The sequence below is a fragment of the Balearica regulorum genome, chromosome 6, assembly GCF_011004875.1.
Source record: "Balearica regulorum gibbericeps isolate bBalReg1 chromosome 6, bBalReg1.pri, whole genome shotgun sequence".
Classification (NCBI taxonomy): domain Eukaryota; kingdom Metazoa; phylum Chordata; class Aves; order Gruiformes; family Gruidae; genus Balearica; species Balearica regulorum.
The window spans coordinates 31,017,599-31,038,496 of NC_046189.1; the positions used below are offsets into that span (position 1 = coordinate 31,017,599).

At 40.3% G+C, this 20,898-nt stretch overlaps 1 protein-coding gene across 2 annotated transcripts in view; it reads right to left on the minus strand.

Annotated features, from left to right (window-relative positions):
- ADCY5 (adenylate cyclase 5) overlaps positions 1-20,898 on the minus strand; it is a 221,458-nt gene that overhangs the window by 31,308 nt on the left and 169,252 nt on the right. For both annotated transcript variants that reach the window (XM_075757068.1, XM_075757069.1), the window contains 2 exons: positions 15,235-15,375; positions 1,462-1,484 (listed from right to left, as the gene is read on the minus strand). In XM_075757068.1, coding sequence (XP_075613183.1) covers positions 1,462-1,484; positions 15,235-15,375 — 164 coding nt within the window. The remainder of the gene's footprint in view (positions 1-1,461; positions 1,485-15,234; positions 15,376-20,898) is intronic.

Here is a 20,898-nt window from a genome sequence, read left to right on the forward strand (position 1 = left end):
TGCTGAACAGAAACACAAAAATCCTGCAATCTGTATAATAAGATGGCATCACACTGAATCAGCACTGTAAATAATACACAGCTCTTAGTTATTGGCTGTAAAAGCTCAAGTAACATTTTCAAACTATAGGACAGAGGAGGGACATTATGGTCGTTGGAGCAACAGTGGAGATGCCATTCCTTACCAACTGCGTGACTCTGTTGTGGACCAACACTGAATTTATGTTTTCTTGCACAAACTATGAGGAGAGATGCTATTTCATGAGGGATAGTTAAAACCTCTGTATTCCTAAGACTTATTTTGTTGTAATCTGTTAGCTCTTTTCTGTCCAAAGCATATCTAACATCAGCTTGAGTTCCCAGCAGCCATGGATGCAACAAGAAACCCTGGTGACTCCCCAAAACACTTTGCAGGACCAGAGAAACATCCCAGGGTGCACAGAGCTAAATGTTATGAAAATCAAGTCTGCAGTGAAGGGCAAGGGCAGGAGAGAATGATTCTTAATAGTGCCACGTTCAAACTTATCACTTCACTTTCAGGGAGTTACTCTTAATGCTCAACCACTATAATGTGAATTTTCCCAAAGCTGGATACGTAGGGCCCACAGAAGCATTTAGCTGTCCCAGATCAGAGATGTCTGCTTAGTCCCAACTGGCAGCCTGAGAGAAACATGATAAGGAGCAACAGCAACATATTTTAGGCATTAGTCTCCTCTACTGTCACCTATCTTGCTCTGAGCAAGCTTACAATTAATTCCATTCAGTAGGATTGAATGTGAAATTATTCCAAACATCTTCAATACAGGAAATGCTTTTGTTATGTCCAGCTGTAGAAGTTAAAAAGTGAACATGGTTGGGTTTTTCTCCTCCAAAAGTAATTTTTCAAAATACCCCTCTTGTTAAATTGTTATTTTATCTATTTTTTTTAAACTTCTATGTGAAAAAATGAAAATGCTGCTTTAATGCAGCTGTATTTTAGAGCATGAAAGTTTGAATTTACTTTTTCAAATAAGCTGTCATTTCTGAGTTGATCTTTTTATATATATACATAATATGTAATAATGACACTATAAAATATATACAAATAAACTCAAAATATATATATACACACACATTTCAATACTTAGACACAATTTACAGCAAGATTTTGTTCTTGCGGTATTTTCAAAGCAGCAAATAGCGAAGAATATTGGGGGCAAGGGGAAGAGCAGTAACAGCATTTTAATTACAAAAGCAAGTTAGAACCACCCAAACGAATAAATGTTTGGAGGGCAGCGGCAGTTCTGAATGCACATCAGTCAATCCTGTGCCCTCAAATGGCTGTCCCTCCAGGAGAAAACTCTGGGGAGTCCAGGCATTATTCTTGGCTGCTGGGTATTAATTTTTGTCTTTTTTTAATACGAGAAAAAAAAATCCCAGATGTGCAAACATAACAGTGTATGACAGAAGTAAATTTGCTTACTTGTCCTTGGGGTCCTCAAAACCCTGAAAGAAAGGAAAAGGACACAGGGGTTAGGAAACAGGCTGACCTTGAGAACACAAAGTATCCTGACAATGGCATTTCGAGAGGAGTTTTCAGGGCACTCATTTGTTAGGTGTGAATGGAGAGCTATACCGACCCATGGCAATATTTTGTGCTGCTGTGTCATCAGGCAGACAGAGCAGTTTTAGAAAAACAGATGCCTTCAGATACAAATTTATGGAAGTGAGGATAAGGGAAATGTTTCAGCTGACTGCTGGCATACTTCACGTATCTACTTATTTTCAGTCACCATTACAAATGATAGAATGGAAATTATGCTGATAACGGAGAATATATTTTACTTGAAACAAAACTCAGACTGATAATATGGGACAAGTATGGTGTTCAACAAGGTTGCATTTCTCTAAGTCAGGGGCTGGCTAAGGGAGCTGGATGCATTTTGTTTCTTATCTCTTCAGGAGGAACCTCAAGGGATCTCCTTCCTTCTCCCCTCACTGCATACACACACAAAACATGTTTTCTTGAATAAGATTTCAGGAATTATTTATAATTTTTATAATAGTCAAAATGTTCACACTTCCTTCACGGCCATCTGAACTGAGTAAATATATGTATTTATGGGTCATGCATAGAGAAACATATGTACGGGGCACAGTTTTATATGTTTGGCATTAACTTACCTAATAAACTGAATTGCATCAAAATGGCCATTTTGCATGGGCTGGGACAAAATCTGCCCTCTGACATCTTGGCTTAAATTTAACTGAAGTCAAGAAAAGTTGTATGTTTGACAAGCAGGGTCAAATACTCAGGCACAGCGTTTGTACCCTGTGTTCCAAAACATAAAACAAATGTAGCTGGGAGATAGGAAGAACTCCTTTTGTTTTCCTCCCAGAGATCTCAGGCCAAAACTGCTCAGAGCACACGAGGATATTGCAGCTGCAGGACCTGCAGCCGCTACCAGGCTGGGGGGCAGCAAACTCAGATCTGTCCTGACTGTAAAAAAGTAAAAATCTTTGGCAAAAGTCTTCCCATAGCTGCCTTGTCCAACACCATCAGAAACAAGAACATTGACCAGATACTAAAAGAAAATAGATTTTGCCCTTGCAACTAGTTAGCAATGTAGCAATACGGCAACAGGCAGAAGTAAAGCCAACGCGGTCTCCCTGAACAGCATCAGCTTTGCAAGAGGGAAAAAGCAGGTTTTGTCACTCAGGTCAACAGCCAGGACTGTGATCCACTGAGAGAGAAATTACCATTTTCACATCCTCTGTTTCAGACTAAAACCACACTTCAAAATAGAAAGTGCAATTCCAACTTAACCCATCAGAAATTCAGATAAAGTAAGTCTCTCAGTCCCATGTAACAACCACCAGCAGATCCAGTGGGAAAAAGGAAATAGTAATGTTGATTCAAAGTTAACACGTCATAGAATCATAGAATGCTTTGGATTGGGAGGGACCTTTAAAGGTCTTCTAGTCCAACCCCCATGCAATGAGCAAGGACATCTTCAACTAGATCAGGTTGCTCAGAGCCCCGTCCAACCTGACCTTGAATGTTTCCAGAGATGGGGCATCTACCACTTCTCTGGGCAACCCATGTCAGTGTTTCACCACCTTCATTGTAAAAAAATTATTCCTTATATCTATTCTAAATCTACCCTCTTTCACTTTAAATCCATTACCCCTTGTCTTAACACAACAGGCTCTGCTAGAAAGTTTGTCCCCATCTTTCTTATAAGCTCCCTCTAGGTACTGGAAGGCTGCTACAAGGTCTCCCTGGAGCCTTTTCTTCTCCAGGCTGAACAACCCCAACTCTCTCAGCCTGTCTTCATAGGAGAGGTGCTCCATCCCTCTGATCATCTTCGTGGCCCTCCTCTGGACTTGCTCCAACAGCTCCATGTCCTTCTTATATTGGGGACCCCAGAACTGGTTGCAGTACTCCAGGTGGGGGTCTCACAAGAGCGGAGTAGAGGGGCAGAATCCCCTCCCTTGACCTGCTGGCCGCACTGGTTTTGATGCAGCCCAGGACACGGTTGGCTTTCTGGGCTGCAAGTGCACGTTGCCAGGTCATGTTGAGGTTCTCATCAGCCAACATCCCCAAGTCCTTCTCCTCAGGGCTGCTCTCAATCTCTTCATTCCCCAGCCTCCATTGATACCAGGGGTTGCCTGACCCATGTGCAGGACCCTGCACTTGGCCTTGTGGAACCTCATGAGGTTCACGTAGGCCCACTTCTTGAGCTTCAAATGTCCAGTTAGCCAGGCAAAAAAAAAACATGTACTTTTTGATTTCATAATAAAGAGTGATGAAGCGATCATTCAACTTTTTGTTGTGTGGCTTTTTTTTTTTTCCTTTGCTTAATCATTTTACAGTTGTCAGGAACATCTGATTGATTTATTTATTTATCCTCTAAGCAATGCTACAACACAGTGCCAAAACTGAAAGCTCACTGATTAATCATGGAGACAAAATGCTCACTAATTTGTCTGGTGTCACAGTCAGTTAGGCTGGGGAAAAAAAAAAAAAAGAAAATCAGCTGAACATGAATAGCTACCAGCCAAGAAATAAGGAGAGGGAACTGATGAGAAAACAGCCAGTACTTCCTTATTAGATAGACATCAAGTTCAAATTTTCAAGCTTAGTCACATGGGAACTGGATGACTGACTGCAGTGGGAGAGTCCCCTAAAATGGTCTGATTTTCACAGACCGCTGCATAACCATTCATGCCACTGAAATCCTGAAACTAAACACAGATCTTGTACTCTTGCCTTCTAGGTGCGCAAGTTTGAGGATACAGGCCAATGAGGTCAAGTTACCAAAACACTTCAGCAAGGATATCCCCAAAAAACTCCCCAATACTTCAAGCATGGAAAAAATAGGTAGGCTGCATATTTACCTGGTCATTCATATAGGTGATCACTCAACCAACATGAAATTTGATTCTCCCCTGCTTCTCTCCCCTAGCAAAACTGTTATAAGGAAAGTCTCTAAAATAATACAGAATTAATTGATCTAGCTTTTCAATTTAAAATACTAAACTGTGCTTGAAACCCTGGAAATTATTCATGCTGGTAGCTCAAATTAAATTGGTGTTTCAAAGTTAAAAATTCAAAAAAGGCATATTTCAGGTAAAGCAAAAGATGAAAAGATTATTACAATTTCTTTCCTGGATCTTCATTTAACAAGGCTAAATATTTAAGAGTGACTTGAACTTTAATTAGAGAGAATCTTCTTAAAATTAAATGTGGTAGGAACCTCTTTAAGTTAAGCAAATTAAATGATTCACTTCAAATGTTCCCATTTCATATGGAAGATTCTTCAAGCAGAATTGCCAAAAATGGAATTGTTATGGAGAAAGGTCTGCAGGATTATTTTAGGAAAAAACCCCTCGAGCACAGCTTCTTAAAAACTGGTCATTTTATTACAGGAGATTTTTGTTATTTGCACTGAAAGACTTTGCCAGGATACAGATCAAATATACCCCTAGGATCTGGCTGTGACCAGAGATTTTCTTCCCTATCCACTACAGCATCCGTGTCTCAATGACACACCAAGAAGTTTTTGAAGTGGAAGAGATGATTGCATGCACAGGGTCACGCTTCTCGGCCTGTTTTGAGTTGGGAGGGAAATTTCCCCCTGGGTTTTGGTTAATGTGTTTTCACCTCCTCCTACTTCGTGGGCATGCTTGGTCCATTGAAAAATCCGCACTTAAATTATTTCCTTCCCCTTGCGTGAGGCTTGGGCACTAATGGCACATTCATCTTCTTTCTTCTCTGTAGCTGGCAAATAGTTTAGTTGCTTTAGGACTCAGATGCTTTGCTCCAATTAAAGCCCTCTGGCTCACATGAATTGCAATGGTCTGTGTCACACACAGGATAAACACTAAGAACAACCAACCCTGCAGAAATATGGTCTACATGGATTTGCCTTCATTCCTAAAGGACTAACACGCTCATGATCTAGTAGACAAATCTCCAAGCTCAAGCAGGAAAGCGAAATAACGGGGGCTGCTGCTGCGAGCATGTCTGTAAAGCCACTCTCCAGCATCCCTGATCTCTGCTGTCTGGGCTTGCTGCTGGAGGCTGGGTAGCTGGGCTGTTCAGGTACAGAGCAGGTTTGGAGCTGCACAAAGATGTGTCAAGATTGGCATTTCTACACACATATACAGAAATCGGAAAGCCCACAAAAATATAGCTGATAAAAATGAGGTGCCTATCATTTAGGAGATGAGGAGTAAGGGGGTAGGACAAGAAACAGCCAATTCCTGGAGCTAAGTATATAAATTCCCTCTCTACTGCTTATGGATTTGTGCCCAGCAGACTGAAGCAGTACCAATGGCTTTCTAGGGTGCTATGAAGAAAAGGCTGGGAATTGTCAGCAGGGATGAAAATGGCAAAAGTGGCGATGGCTACAACAATCAGACAGATAGGAGTTCACAGGAGTTCAAGAATAGTGCCATAATCATGATGATGAAGTAGCCCTTGTTTAGGTCAAAACTCCTTTTCTCTAGAAGGGAACATATGGCATGAGATAGGTCTTATTGCAGTGCAGTACTAATGGACTGCTGCATATAGGACCTCATGCAATTTTTATTCAGTCTCATTTTAAATATCCCTGATACTGGAGTTTTTCCCCCTTCCCCTAGGAGGCTGCATTATTCTGCCATCAGATTGCAAATGTAAAGGTAAGAGCATTTAATAATTGTTCTGAGAGTAAGACAGTTCTCTCTCTCACTTCAGGAATACTAACCCAAACTTAGCTGAATCAGCTCCCTAAAGCCACTAGTACCTACCAGAGAACAGTCCTGCTCTTTCTTCTTTTCTACATGAGTTTCTCAAAAAAACATTTTTATGGCAGGTCAGGTGGCTCTGAATTTACAAGCACTTACTTTTAATGACCATCCTCAGTGGGAGTAGACATGTGAAGGAGGTAAAAAAAGAGGGAATGTTATATTACTGCATCTGTCCCTAAGGCTTACTATTTTATGGGGGATATGTTATGAATATCTATTGTGCTAAAAGCTCATATGACTGCCATCTCCCTGCTTGACTTCTAAATTAACTAAGCCCTTTTCTTTGAAGATTAAAACTGATTCCTTAAATAGAATGATAAAGTGATTGTCAAAGCCGTGACAAGCTGAGTGCTATACCATAATGCTTCAAATCAAGAACCATTAGAAATAATAATTCTAACTTTGAGAACATTAGCTGCAATTATTAACATATTGTAAATATGCAAAGAAAAGTGGAATAGATTTTACATCCTTTTAACTTTTCATTTAGCTCCAAAAATAAGACAGTAGAGGAGCTGATGAGCTCTATGACCTTCTTAATGGTAACATGGCTGAGAAGCATGGATTCCACCTTAAAACCCTCATTGGCAACTCCAGCAAAGATCTTAAGAGCAAAAATGACAGAAAAATTAATTTTTCCTGACCTTTTTTCATCTCTAGAACAAAGTTGAAATGGGACTTATATAATGTTAAAGCAGAAATGGAAAGAACTGTAGACTTAGGGACAAAATGAGCTTTGTAAGAGGTCAGGTCAACTTGCAAAGCAAAGGTGCTTCACAGGGACAGTGACCATGAAAAACAGAAAAGGAGAGTGACAGGCTGAGAGTTGATGTAGTTAAAAACAAACCTGGTTTGGCCCCACTGCAAAACTAATTATTCACATCTGTTTTCAGCAGGGTTATACATTCTGCCTTCGTCCCTGTGGTCAACAAGACAAGGCTAGGAAGATAGATGCTGTCAGGTGTAAAAGCAGAAACAAAACTGAAGGACTTCAAAGCACTCGAGCCTGAAATAATGCAATTTCTATACCAGAGTGCAGAAAGAACTGGCACAGAAAATACTAAGCCTGATAGGAAGGATATTTAACAAGCATCTAAAAGTGCAGAACAACAAACTGGCAGAAAACCAGTTTATGAAACAGATTATATGATGAGTGTGTCTGCTATAGCTGGAACACAGACTAATGAGCTCCAAAAAGGAAAGCTGAAGTGCTCCCTTTCTGCAGCCCAACCCACTTGATAAATAGACTTTCATTCCTCTGCACTGCTCACAGATGGTGAAACTCTCTACTTTGTTCTACTCAAAATGATTTCATACACGGCCCCCAGCTGGTAGACTGGACCTGGCCAAACCCATGAATTTATTTGGCCCAGCAGATTTCTCTTTACAGACTATAAGTGGTTGCTTTTGAGATAGATTTTTTCCCCCCTTACTTTTAATTAAACTCTGATTCTGAACCCACAAATCTGAATTTCTTCTGTTCAAAGGTCACATTTTCGAGTGAACTGGTATGTGGTTCTGTACCTTACTTGTGAACAGTTACCAGAACTTGCAAAACAGAAAAAGACATAAAAATAGGAAGCCTAGAAATGCTCTGAATCAGTTCCTGGCTCCCTAATCTCTGTCCTTTCATCTCTATGCTCCAAACGACAATAAACACAAAACTTCTACAGAAACTTCTGTCAAATAGCCTTGTAATCAAATGCAGACAGATCGAATCCAAGCCTAACCAGCCTTAATCGAAATCACCCACTGGTGCTGGCTGGAGCTGCTCACTCTTTCTGAAAACCAGACCCAAAGCTGCTGACCTGCTTCCTTTTGTCATTAAAGCTTACTGTCCACTTTAGGAACCTTTGGAAATTATTCTGCTAAGTGCCACGACTCCACCTCTGCCACCATGAACATCAGAGGAAATGTTATTGTGAATAAAGGGAAATTGGTATCTTTATTTCTGTAAACTTAATTTAGTCCCACTCAGAAACTCTCTGCCACTTTTTAGTAGAGTCTTGATCCAAACCACCTTTTGCCATACGACTACGATTTATTCTAGAAAAGGGTATTGAATGGTGGAAAAATTATCAGTGCAAGACTTCGAAACAAATATAAATTGTACCTAAGTTTCACAAAAGCAGCTGCAGATCAGCTGTTGCATCTCGCTGGTTCTTATCCCTCTTTTAAAGAATTTAATCAAGGATTATTGCAAGCCCTGATCATCTAGAATGAAAGTCAGGTTTGCAGATGAGGATAACAATACTATGTGAAGCCTCTGACAATATGAGCAATGCACAATGTTTTATACAGCTCCCACTCATTTATATGAGATCACACAGAACATGTGAATCAAGCAAACCCTCTTCAGAAGCACCAAAGCAATTATATAGCATAACTGCAGGGTAGGATTCCTCCCCTTGCTGTTTGTGAGCTATCTAAACCAAATTGGCTACATAAAACCCCAACTAGACTAACAATTTCCTCCCAGGTCTATAGCAATACGTGGAGATTACAGCAGAAAGGACTGCTCAAGGGTTTCTCCCTGCTTGATTACGAGTTATGGGGATTCTGCATACTACAATAGCAGCGAAAAAATAGTGGGTCACATTCTTCTCCATTGGGTGCCTCTGTCCAGCTCTGCTGACGTCAGTGTTGCTATTACCAGATTTAGCAGATGATTGCTGGAAAAGAGGATAATGGTGACCTTCAGTTAAATGAAACCTTCAGAAGAAAGGTGAACCCTCGGTGCCTCATGCACAGACTCAAATCCACTTCTCTTTGATGGAGCTGCACGATTGACTGAGGAAAATTTGCTTGAGTTTTAATTTGTTAATAATTTCTGATGTTTGAGTGGTGGAGTTGGCACAGAACCAGCTATAGTGTCTGTTCCTCTAGTGCACCTGGTCCCCAGTTTTGACTTCTGAGTAACAAGAAAATCCATTATAAGGGCAACTTGGAGACATAAAGGGAGGAAGTGAACAGTATTTGCGATGCAACATGCAGAAAATTGTTTGATTTATGACAGGGTGAATAGGACAAAGAATTATATTTTACGGTTGAATGACCAGGCTTGTAGATGAGTGTTGTTTCATTAGAAAGTAAACACCAAGCAATCAAATATCATGTAGAAGACTGTGCAGAGCTCTGAGCAGCACAAGGAATCAGGCAGTGCCTACCTGAACTAAGAGCTTGTTCTTTATTGCACCAGCCATATCCAGGATGCATTTTTATAACCTTGTCTCACATTTTTAACATCTGCATGCAGTCATATTTCCTACCTGTGTATAATCTCTAATTTATTGGGGTTTTTACTTTGTAACTAACATCGGCGTCATACACAATTTCACCGCAAATTAAATGCTTCACTAGTTGTACTGAGACTCATGACGGAAGCGTGGTCAGAGTGAAATCAGTATTGCAGACCTTCATGGTTTCCTCTTTCTGTTCCTAAACTTCCTAATGTTAAACCTTTCCAGCAGCTGAAAAAATAAACGGAAATCTGCCAGGCATCTACAACCAAGCTCAGTAATCACGTTAGCCACTCTGCTCCCATTTGATTATAAGGACTCAGAGGTACCTGTTTCTGAAGTAAACCTTCCCCAAAGCATGTATCAGTGGAACAAGCTAAGCTGCTCAGTCATACTAGCCAGTGTAAAATAAATATAATAGCTGTATGGCAGCCTTAAGATCCAACAACAGGACTTTCCACAGCTGAGTAGCTCTCATGACACAACTAATGCTGGTTTTTTTTGGAAACCAGACAGCATTAGGCTGTGTCAAGTCTGGTTATAAGACCTCAAAAATGACCAATGTCCTCTGGGCAGCACAAATAAAACCTTAGGAAGATGCTGGGTTCAGTGCAGGTGCTGCCTCTTATCAATGAAACGGCAAGTGCTCAGAGGGGAACAAGAACAACCACCAGGCTGGAAAGCACCAACTAGGGAACAAACTTGGTGATGGAATCAGAGCTGTGCAGAGCCATGGTAATAGTCTTCAAATACAGGGAAGATAACTGCAAAAGGAGAGAAAATTAAACTGTCCTCTATCTACTGTGAATAGCTCAAGAAGCACTGTGTTTTAAAATTGAAGTAATGGAATGTGAAGCAAAACATCAAGAAAAATAACTAAACTGTTGAAAAGGATGCCCAGCAAGACTGTGGGATTTCCATCCTTTGAGGTTTTTAAACAAGGGCTAGACAAATACCTGTCAGAAACATTGCAGGTATAGCTGGCTCCTGTACACGGGGAGGGGAGATTGGTGCCTTGAAGTTCTGTGCAGCCTAGATTGGAAACTTAGTAAAATCTTTACATCTATCTCATATTATTCCTATATTCTTTATTCCCTATAAATTCTCCTAATAGAGATTTTTTTACATTATTGTTTCTATATTTGCAAAAGATTTTGTGATGCTCCTCCAGACTGAAAAGCCCTGAATAAAACATATAAAATGTTTTCAGGACAATTAGGAATTCCACAAGCTCCTTATACAGCCTATTCCTTGCATCGCAGCTTTTTCTTAACTTAGATCTTCCCTGCAGCAAATTAAGATGACTATTTTTAATCCTGCCCTTTGCAGTCATGGAGAATGATTTATCATTATTTTCCATTCTTACAAACCTTCATGTATTTGAAACCTTTTGTTTCTAATCGGTCTTCTCCCTTCTAGACTAAACAAACCCAATACTTCAACACTTCTTCACAGATCACACTGCTGAAACTCTCCTAATTTGTATTTTTCTCCACAGGACTATCTCCAATTCATCCACATTCTCCTAAAGGACTGCAATCCCGAACTGGATGTGGTTTTCCAGCTACGAGAGTAGGGTAAATGATGCAAGAGAATAATTTGTCATCCAGAACAGCCCTGTAATTTTGGAAGGTATCAATATTTGCCTTTTTATCACTGTTTACAACAAATCTCTTTCAGTTTATAGTCGACTACAATCCCCAAATTGTTTTTTTTTTTTAATGGTAGTTTTTCTTTGCTGATGAAAATTGAGATGTGAGTATTATTTCCAGAAGTCTAAAATCCATCAATATTTATAAAAAAGCACTCTGAAATCTATACTGGGAAAAGCAAAGTATTTCTTAGTGGTGTATAAATATTGTTATAACTATAAATACCCCTGTACTCTTAAATGCTTTCAAGTCTGTTTATTTTTGACCTTTCTGCAATTAAAAACTGGACCAGAGAGACAGTGGGGAAGACAAGGCTGGTGTGTGGAGGCTTGGGGGAACGCTGCTCCTTTGTGTACATCATGAGCAGTACAAAAGTCTGCATTTCCAGAGAGATACAGTCACTGGTCCTGGACTGACCATTTTTGTTTAGGAAACAAGAATACATGCTGTAAAAAGCAACAAAAATAGAAAGCAGCTGTGCTGTTCTTCTGCTAGTCTCTGGCTCTTTTCATACTCTGTATACAGCCCCAAAGCTGATCCTGTCCAGGCTTCCCTGTGAACGAGGCAGCCCTCCACCCGCTCCACGTCGCAGCATCACCCTGTCCAACAACAGGGGCTCCCAGGGCCGGGGCTCCAGCAGAAGCTACCAGCTCCAAGCAAGGCTCTTCACCCTCCCACACATCTTTCCCTGCCACTGACCCGGCAGCCCAACTCAGCACAGTCCCCAGGACCAGCTTTCTCTGGGCAGTGGCTCCACCGGCCAACGGGAGTGAGGGTCAGCAATGGGCAACCTCAGTGTCTCCTGCTTGCTGCCTCCCTGGAAGCTCTGCACGGCAAGAAAGGCCACCGCTAAGCAACGGGAGGGGAAAAAGGAGGATTGGAGATGGTCTGGAAAGCAGACCGGTGCACAAGGGAGACGGAGGGGCTGCTGGGCAGGACGGGATGAGCCGGCATGGTACAGCTGCAATTCCACCTGACTTGGGCCCCAGTTAGCTAGGGCAGGACTAGGAAAATAACTCCAGTTTTCCAGGACGTTTTAGATGATTACTGCCGCATGGACACATGTAGGATACTTTGTCTTATTTATGTATGTGGGCAAGTGCCTGAATAAACTCCTGTGTGCCCAGAGGAACAACTTAGCCCAGGAGCATCGTGGAAAGTCAGCCAGACCCAGCAGAGGTTAAGCTCCAAGGCACACTGCAGAGAGAAGCAGCAACCAAAGACCTCCCCATGCTGCCGGCCGGACTGCCCTCCCACACAAACTCCGACGGATGAGCCCAGACATGGCAGCGTGTTCAAATGCCATGGCAAAAGAGGGGGGGTGGGGTGGGGAAAGCACTGTATAGCTACCTTTGATACTAGTCTGTCTCATCCAGGACTACTGCTAATATATCCTAAGAATAGAGACAGCTACCAGAGCCAGTGTTCAAAGGAAAGAAAAATGGCCAAAATAATCCTGTTTTCTATAAATATAACAGTTCCCTCCCAAAAATGCAATTCAGGGAATTTTAATATTCTCTTTCAGGGAATTGTAAGTAGCGTCACAAAAAAGGTCTTTTTTCTGGAAATATGGTTGTCTTCATAATGTAAAATGTTCTAAGTTTGTGACAAAAAACCTGTGTCCTTTATAACCATTCATGTTACTCCTTACACACAAATGTATATATATCTACATTATCAATATAATGCAACTGCACATCACTGCAACATTACCTGGCTCCTGCCTGAGGACTATCTTACAATTACCCTTATAAATCCCTGTTTTGAAATTACAGTGCTAAGGAGCTCCAGGTTTTCAAGAGAAAGGCAATGTTGCACTGCCTGCCTTTGGCATACGACTTTGACTAATCCAACTTTAACGTTCATAGTTTCCAAGAAAAAAGGATACATATATTACATGCAAGAAGTCTGGGGGAAAGGTGGGTGATGTGGAACAAAGAGCACATTTTCAAGAGCTTTGAAAGCTGGTGCGGCTTACCAACATCAATGACATGTCATCCCAGAGGAGCACTGGAAAAAACCTTTGTAGTTCTGTTCCCCTTCTCTCTGTCTGTATTTTGTATTTCTAAGCAGGCAGTTCGCTGCCAGCGTGCACTGTGCATGCATTTAAGCAGCAAACAGCATCCATGTAGCACAACGTTAGAGATTACAGACAAATAAAGTACTATGCAAAGCTGGGTGGTACAAAGAAATGCATATTTAAATTAGAAGTTAACACAGAGAGAAAGAGTTGAGACAGGAGATGGAGAAGTTGTTCCCATGATCTAATCAATAAAATGTCCATCTAGTAGATATTAAAATGGTCTCTAGGCCATGGAGAGCAGCATGTTTTCATTTTGGCTAATGTGTCTCAAACACAAAGCAGTGGGAAATACTGTAAATAACAGATTTTAAAAAAATAGTCCCCAAGAGCAACAAAAAATCTAGCTGAAAATAATACATCTGAATCAAGTTTAAATTGGTTTTCAAGAAATAGCCTGATGCATGCAGCATCAGCCTCTCAAAAAAGAGCTTAATACAAGAAGCAGTACAGAAGCAGATTGAGTGGAAAAGATTTTCTGAGCTGCTGAATTTATAAAAAGGTAAATATGATTACAGGGAAAGGTTCAAGATAAGGAGAAAAAGAAAAAAAAAAAAGAGAAGCTTTTCTTCCTACAAGTGAGGGCCAGTGAAGTTTTTAGGACTCAGCTTGATATTTCAATAAATAATTATGTTTTTCCAACTGAACAACCAGCTAGACACAGCAAACTGTAATTAACACCAAGAAGCATAATACCATTTGGCATGCTTACACCTTGTTTCTGAACAGGAGGCTGCAAGAACCCCTTAAAAGCTATTCAGAGAAACTTATAATTATAATTATGTGCTAGTGTGATTAGGCTCTTCTAATAATGTCATGCCTATTGAGTGCACCCTATTGAAAAGTCCACATAAAAGTGCCAGTTCCACTGAGCTGTACGCTTCTTTCAGAAGCCCTCATTTGGAGATCTGAGAAATGAAAGAAACTACTATGGAGATTAAGAAATTTGGTTTAGCACTGTAAAATAATAATATGATTGAATAATATTAGCACCAACTATTAATAAACGTGCCAGCATTTCCCATTGGAAGACACCATATGCGGTACGTACAGCTATGCCAAAAATTTTAAGCTGTAGGAGTGAATCTCATGATAAAAAGTTCTTTGACTACTTTAAGGCTTCGGTGACCTGGAGCAGAACTTTGACTACGGGCAACAAATACACACTTTTGACTGCGTATGAAGGGTCAAACCAGCATTAATAAGGTCATAGAGCAATCTGATTATGCATGCAATTATAGAGATGCTAAATATTTTTAGTGTTATTGCAAATAGCCATTATAATAGAAACTCTCTTTTCTTCATCTTTATTGCAGGAAACACAGATAAAAACTACAACTTTATGTAAAATAAGCCATAAAAGTGCTCTCGGTCGAATTGTGTTGGCAACTAGCTCTTGTTCATTTTAATTTAGAAGGACTGAAAGGTATAAGCAAGAAATGAAGATGCCTGCTGCCTTAGGCCAATTAATCCGTGTACTCGAGAATGTATTCCCGAGAGTTAAACACAGCGACGTGATTCCTGGGGAATCATGAGTATACACTGGCATGTAGCTTATAGAAGGTGAACAGCATCTGGTTGTTACAATGCAAGGAAGAAACCTTTGCAGGTGCTGAAGTCTGTAATGATCTAGTACAAATGTATGCCAGCTGCCGTTTGAATGCTTGGGCTACTGAGCAATTTTTGTAGATAATCACGTCTTCTCACACAGCCTGGATGAGTTTTTAGAACATAGGACAAGTCAGACAAAAGAGCCTTTTTTGTGCCATTCAGCCTCCTTTCCCCTCTCAAATAACCCTGTGCCTCATCTCACAATCACTCACCTCCAGAGGTACCAATTATTATTATTTCTGGAGTCAAAGTAGAATTTACCACCCCCATTTGGAAAACGCCCTCGAGGTTGCAAAAGCCTTCAGACAAAGCAGGAAGGGATATATAATACTGTATTAAGAAGAAAATAAATTTATGTCCATAAAACAAGGCATTACCATTCTCTTCATCTCCTTGGAGACCTGGTGAGCTCCAAGGTGGTTATAAAAGGGTCGGTCAACACCCCAGTGTGGCGGGTTGTGGCTGATGGAATTAGCGCGCTGACGGTTCATCTTGGCTATTGTGGCTTTCTCGTCTTTCTGAAACATAAATGAGAGAGAAATGTAGAATAAATTTTGAAAGGTTTACATGGCAGTCATTCTCCAAGCACTTCTGATCTCTCACACCAGAAGCTGATTTTGTGCCTTAAACTTAACGAAGTGGCCGCTGATCAGGAGCACCCCAGTCCACCATTTCTTTTTCTTCTACTTTTTTTTAGAATACTTGCCCTTAAGTAGTGTCCACCATTTTACTCCTTTGCTTGTTTTGAATAACTACCATAACCTGTGTAAACACAGGGAGTATTCCAAAATGGAGACATCTATTTCCTTTTTTAGTAAACTGAATCAAACTGAATAAGTTCAGATAGGAAACTGCAGTTCCAAGCTGAGATACTACATAGAGAGTCCTCAAAAAAAGAAAAAAAAAAGAAAAAAGAAAAAAGAGAAAAGAAAAAAGAAAAAAGAAAAAAAGAAAAAAGAAAAAGAAAAAAGAAAAAAGAGGGAAAAAAAAAGAGAGAAATGACACACAGAGCGATCTGGTTGAAGAACAGGAGCCTTGGAGCTCCTTGAAACTATGGGAACAAAAGACACCTTTCTCTGTAGGTGCACACAAATAGTTTTCCACACTTGCAAGAGCATCTTCCCAGACATGCTAAGGAAAGCATGTCAACCCTGCAAACAACTTAACTGTGTATCTGTTAAGGGTAATGGTATTGCAGAGTGTGACACAATGGTCTCCTCTACCCTAATACTAGCAGCAAATTTTACCATTGACACTAACTTTCCTGAAGTTTGGACGAAGTCTCTGGTTTTGTTATTAGAGCTGGTTTTGAATCTTGGTTGTAATTGGAGCTTCCTGCAAAGTTCACACAGGATCTGTTGGAAAGGTTTCGTTCGAGCTCAATGCCAGTTACAAGAGCACAGAAGTGCAGCATGTAACTAGGCTAAACAACAGGCTGGTTAGCTCTTTATTTTGAATATATTCTCTAGCTAAAAAGGCAGGCAGGTTTCCATGTGGAATGTGTTCTGTGGAAAAGAGAGGAGTTTATTGCACAAGATCAAACTCTTCAATCTTCTCTAGTAAGGACAGCACGGGAGACTTGCTCAGTGAGGATCGTGTGATTTGCCTGTACTGACTCCAAAGGCAGAGGGGTGGCAGTTATTACATCCTTGCTTAAAAGAGACAAACTCCGGAGAGCTTGAAAATTCAGATAGTAGGGATAGCTACAACTTGGCTCTTTATTACTTGAGAGAATAAACTTATTCAAGAGAATTGCTGCTTCCATGAGATTACGGAAAAAAATTAGACATAATAGTTAATTTTGGATTTGAAAAAGTGTTTCAGACAACTAAATAATTTAAAAAGAAAGCATCAGTTGTTTTAAACTCTAGAATTTTGGTTCAAGTGTTGTATGACAATACAGGTAGGTCCGCATCTTTTTTTTGCTTGGAATCTGCTTTCCCTACCTATTTATTTTGATTCCCCACTACTCGCTGTAACTTGTACCTGTCAGAAGTTTGCAAAATAACTGATGTTATTTCCATGGTAACCAGAGAGTTAAATGTCAAGTGTTATGCTGCCTTAAATTATTTTTTTAAAAGAAATTTTAAAAAGCCTGCTAAAAATCAGTGCTGGGGAAAGCTGCCTGATTGACAAGCACGGGTAATCATCATCTCTCTTCTTGCAAAGCAGAGACAGCTACAATGACAACATTTCCCGTGAGACCACAAGCTCACCGTGCAGGCACCGAACATTCCCAGGAACGTAGTGCTGCAGCCTTCATGGCCACTAGCTGGGGACACGGTGCCACTTGTGACAGAAGCCCTGTGCCAGACACCCAACTGGCCCCGTGACAGGAAGCACCAGTGGTCACTGCAGCCCTGGGCTGCCAGCAAAGGTCTTATTCCACCCAGCCAGGATGACAAGCATAGGATCTCAAGGAAGCTCAGTGGGAGCAAACCTAAGGGACCTGTCAGCTCCCCGGGATGTTTGCTGGGGAGAACTGTAGGTGCCCCCACGTTGCACGCCTGCAGGACAGCAAGTGCCTCCCATGTCGCCTCTTCCCCGCATCAAACCCACCGCTGTTTCATCTGCAAGAGCTGAAAACTCCATCACTCGGCACCAGCTGAATTTCACATAAGCAGTCATGACAGAGCCACCGGATAACCTCCAGGAGAGCTGCGTTTTAAATGTTTCTAAAAATACACTAATGTGATGCAATCCTGATGTCCAGATTTGAGTTGGTTTGAGGTTTTGTTTTTTAAAAGTTACTACTCTGTATGGTCTCTGCCATCATTTGTAGCACTTTCTTGTGTTTTTTTAGTTACGCAATCTTTTTCATAGTTATGCTTCTTTTTTCTATGATGTGATACCAGGAAACTGGTAGGAAATACAGTTTCATTATCTCCAAGCAAATATATATTGTTTTCAATAATAGAAGTGACACTGTTAATCCATTTTATTGCAACTTAGGGTTTTCAACCAAAAGCAATCAAAAAACCCAGATGCTGAAACTAGTCTGGGGATCTATAAAAGCAAAGCTATTTGGTTATATTACAAATGCCTTTACATCAACAGATGATAAAAGATACGTACAGCAGGTTGCCCTCCATGAGTTAGTAAATTTGGTTAGAATTTGAGAATAGTCTTAATGCCAAAAATCCAAGCAGATGTACTAACTCCTCTCAGCCAGTGATCCTTCTACCTGCTGCTAGTGCTGGTGACTCTGAAGCATCACTTATTTAATTTGAAGGGAATCAAAGACCTCATACATGTTTATTGATGCATCTGGGTTGAGGTAAGAGCAGGACACATGGGTAAATATATACTTCTGAGATCGTTTCTAACCATGAGGTCAGGCACCATAAATTTTCCATGTCTACGTGAACTCTGGCAGTATTTCCACCCATCCCCTGTAGAAGGTTTCCACTGGATTGTGAACTATGTTTCAGCAATATTTCCAATCAGATTAAAACACACATATACAAGCATAGTGGATTTTTTGTTTCCCACATTACATGCTGTGCTACTATATAGTCTTGAACAATAGGACTTTGCTGTTAACATCAATACTTATTCAAAAACATTTTTTAAAATCTGATATTTTTAAAAGTTGAGCTAATTTATTTTCTGAAAAATCACTTGTTCAGTGGGTGATGATAATAGCAAACACTAGAAATGAAGAATTAGAAGGATCAGAGCTCCTCTGTGTAAGTTTATGAGGATCCCTCCCTCTGTTTCTTCCTGGCTAAGTGACAGCATGAGGACAACTTGCATATGGGCTACATAAGGCATAACAAGACAGGAAAGAAGAATAAAGAAAAGGAAGAGATGATACATTTCAATCCTACTCATTACAGGTACTGCCAACAACAGAAGCAGGTGCAAAAGTTTCTGACAGCAGTGAGTTTTTCAGATTTAAAGTGGCTAAACTCCAGAAAGCAGTTGTGGGAACTTTTAAAATTTGGACTCACAAAGAGACTGTAAATCTTATTCCCAGAGGTTTTATTGTGTTCCCACCACCAGCTCCCACACGCTGCGCTACAGTAATGCTATAGCAAAGCTGCAGAAATAGCTGGGATTTTCTTATACTTATCAATTGCATCAAGAATGCCTGTTAGTTCTTCAGTGTGTGATAGGATTTGCAAACATATTGATCGCTATCAGTGAAACAAAGCAGTGAAATCTGAGCATGGATTAGCCATTTCAGATTCAGCTACATATTATTCTTTAAATTGTCTTGCAGTCTTATTGACATGTAAATGGTATTTCTTGCTACATGGTCCAAACCATTGCCTTCATAAATCTACATGAGTGGAACCCTGCCGAGATGCAATTAAATGGTTTAAATTGAGGAATCATCACATTAGATTGATTGTGTTTTAGGAGAGTCACATGCACAACATTTAAAGGATCATTTTGTTTCTTCAGCTGGACAGAGTTACAGGACACTATTTAGAAAAGAATGAGAATTGTTTTTCTAGGACCTGCAGCCAAAGCTTTGTTGAACTGTTTTAAGGCCACCATCAACAATCCTTTCTGAAACAGCTGTGTACCTGCTATTGTTAAAAGAAACACCCATGTTTACTACAACTGAAAGACATTAGAAAAAAATAAACATATTTTCAGTTTGCCAACTTTGTGCACTCAGCACAGTGTGTTTAGTCAGCAGGATCGCTCATCTGTTGACAGTCACATTTTGTTTCCACTTGTGTTCAAAGCAAAGCATTTCCCCAGACTTCTGACAACGATGAGGACAATAAAACCAGCTGTAAACCTAATGTGCTGTTAAAATCCTATTCACTTTTAGGCCTGTTTCCCACTCCTCCAAACACTTACTTTTCCACCCTTCTCAGAGTAAAGCTTTTATCAATGATTAGAAGTGATGAGAAGAGTCGTTGTGATGGTTCTGCAAATTGGTGCAGCACCTGATCTCAAAGAAGAGCAGAAAGTTGCCAACAACCACCATGTAACGTGCTCCTGTACAAACTCCAGAAACTTGGGCAGCACAAGAACTGGATACTACAATAATAATTAAACTGAGTAAGAATAGCAGGGATGTGATAGGATAGCAGTACATTTTGAATAAAATGCAGAAGGACAGATAGAAAAGTTGCAGAGGTGGAGGTACAGAGCTGTGTGTTAGGAACGCTACAGTCTGCAAGATAAACTTAAAAAAAGAAGTATAACAAGAATAAAACAAAACCACTCTATAGGAGGATAAAGAAACTACTGAGTAATGCTGGGTAGTTAACTACAATGCCTCAAGGTTAAGTTTGGGAATCGGTAAAGATCTGAGTAATAGTATAGCTGATAATTCGCTGTTTATTTGGAAACAGACTTTCAGATAAAGAATGAAGATGTAAAGCCAGTAATGGAGGAAAGGCAAAGAGCTCCTCGGAGAATTCCTCTATTTCTTTTATGCTAATGTATTAAGTCCATTAGAAAGACATATCCAAATGAATGAGACAAATACTGAATAAGGACAGAAGTCACCCTATGAAAGTCACCCTATAACATACGAGAATAACAAAAACTTAAAAATCTACATTACTCTAGAACTGAAGGAACAGATTGTTTCTCTTTAGATAATCACTACTACCACAGTAGAGGCAAAAGGGAAGAGGGATCATAAGCATAGGGTTATAAACGGAAAACATGACTAAGCTGGAAGCGAAACTTAAGTGCGATGTGCTGAAGTCAGAAGGACAACCTCCATCCGAGATCTGTGCAAAACTGCCAACTGCAATTTCAGTTCTGGTAATAGATACTTTTAATAAACTATTTAGTCAGGGATCATGACACAGAACTTGTAGAGCAGCAAATGCTGGGCTTGGATTAACAGCCTTGAGAGCATCCAAGTTTTTCTAAGTAGAAAAAACACAGTAGCTCTCACTGGCCTTGTTTTTTCCATAGAGCATTTGACAGAGTGCGGTGCTGGAGACTGATGGCTAAGACAGATGAGGAATACGAAGCTGGGCAAAGAGCTGGTTTCCAGAGCAATGGCAAGGGATGGTTTTGAATGAGGAAGTATTAGGCTGGATGAAAGTTACTAGTAGAGT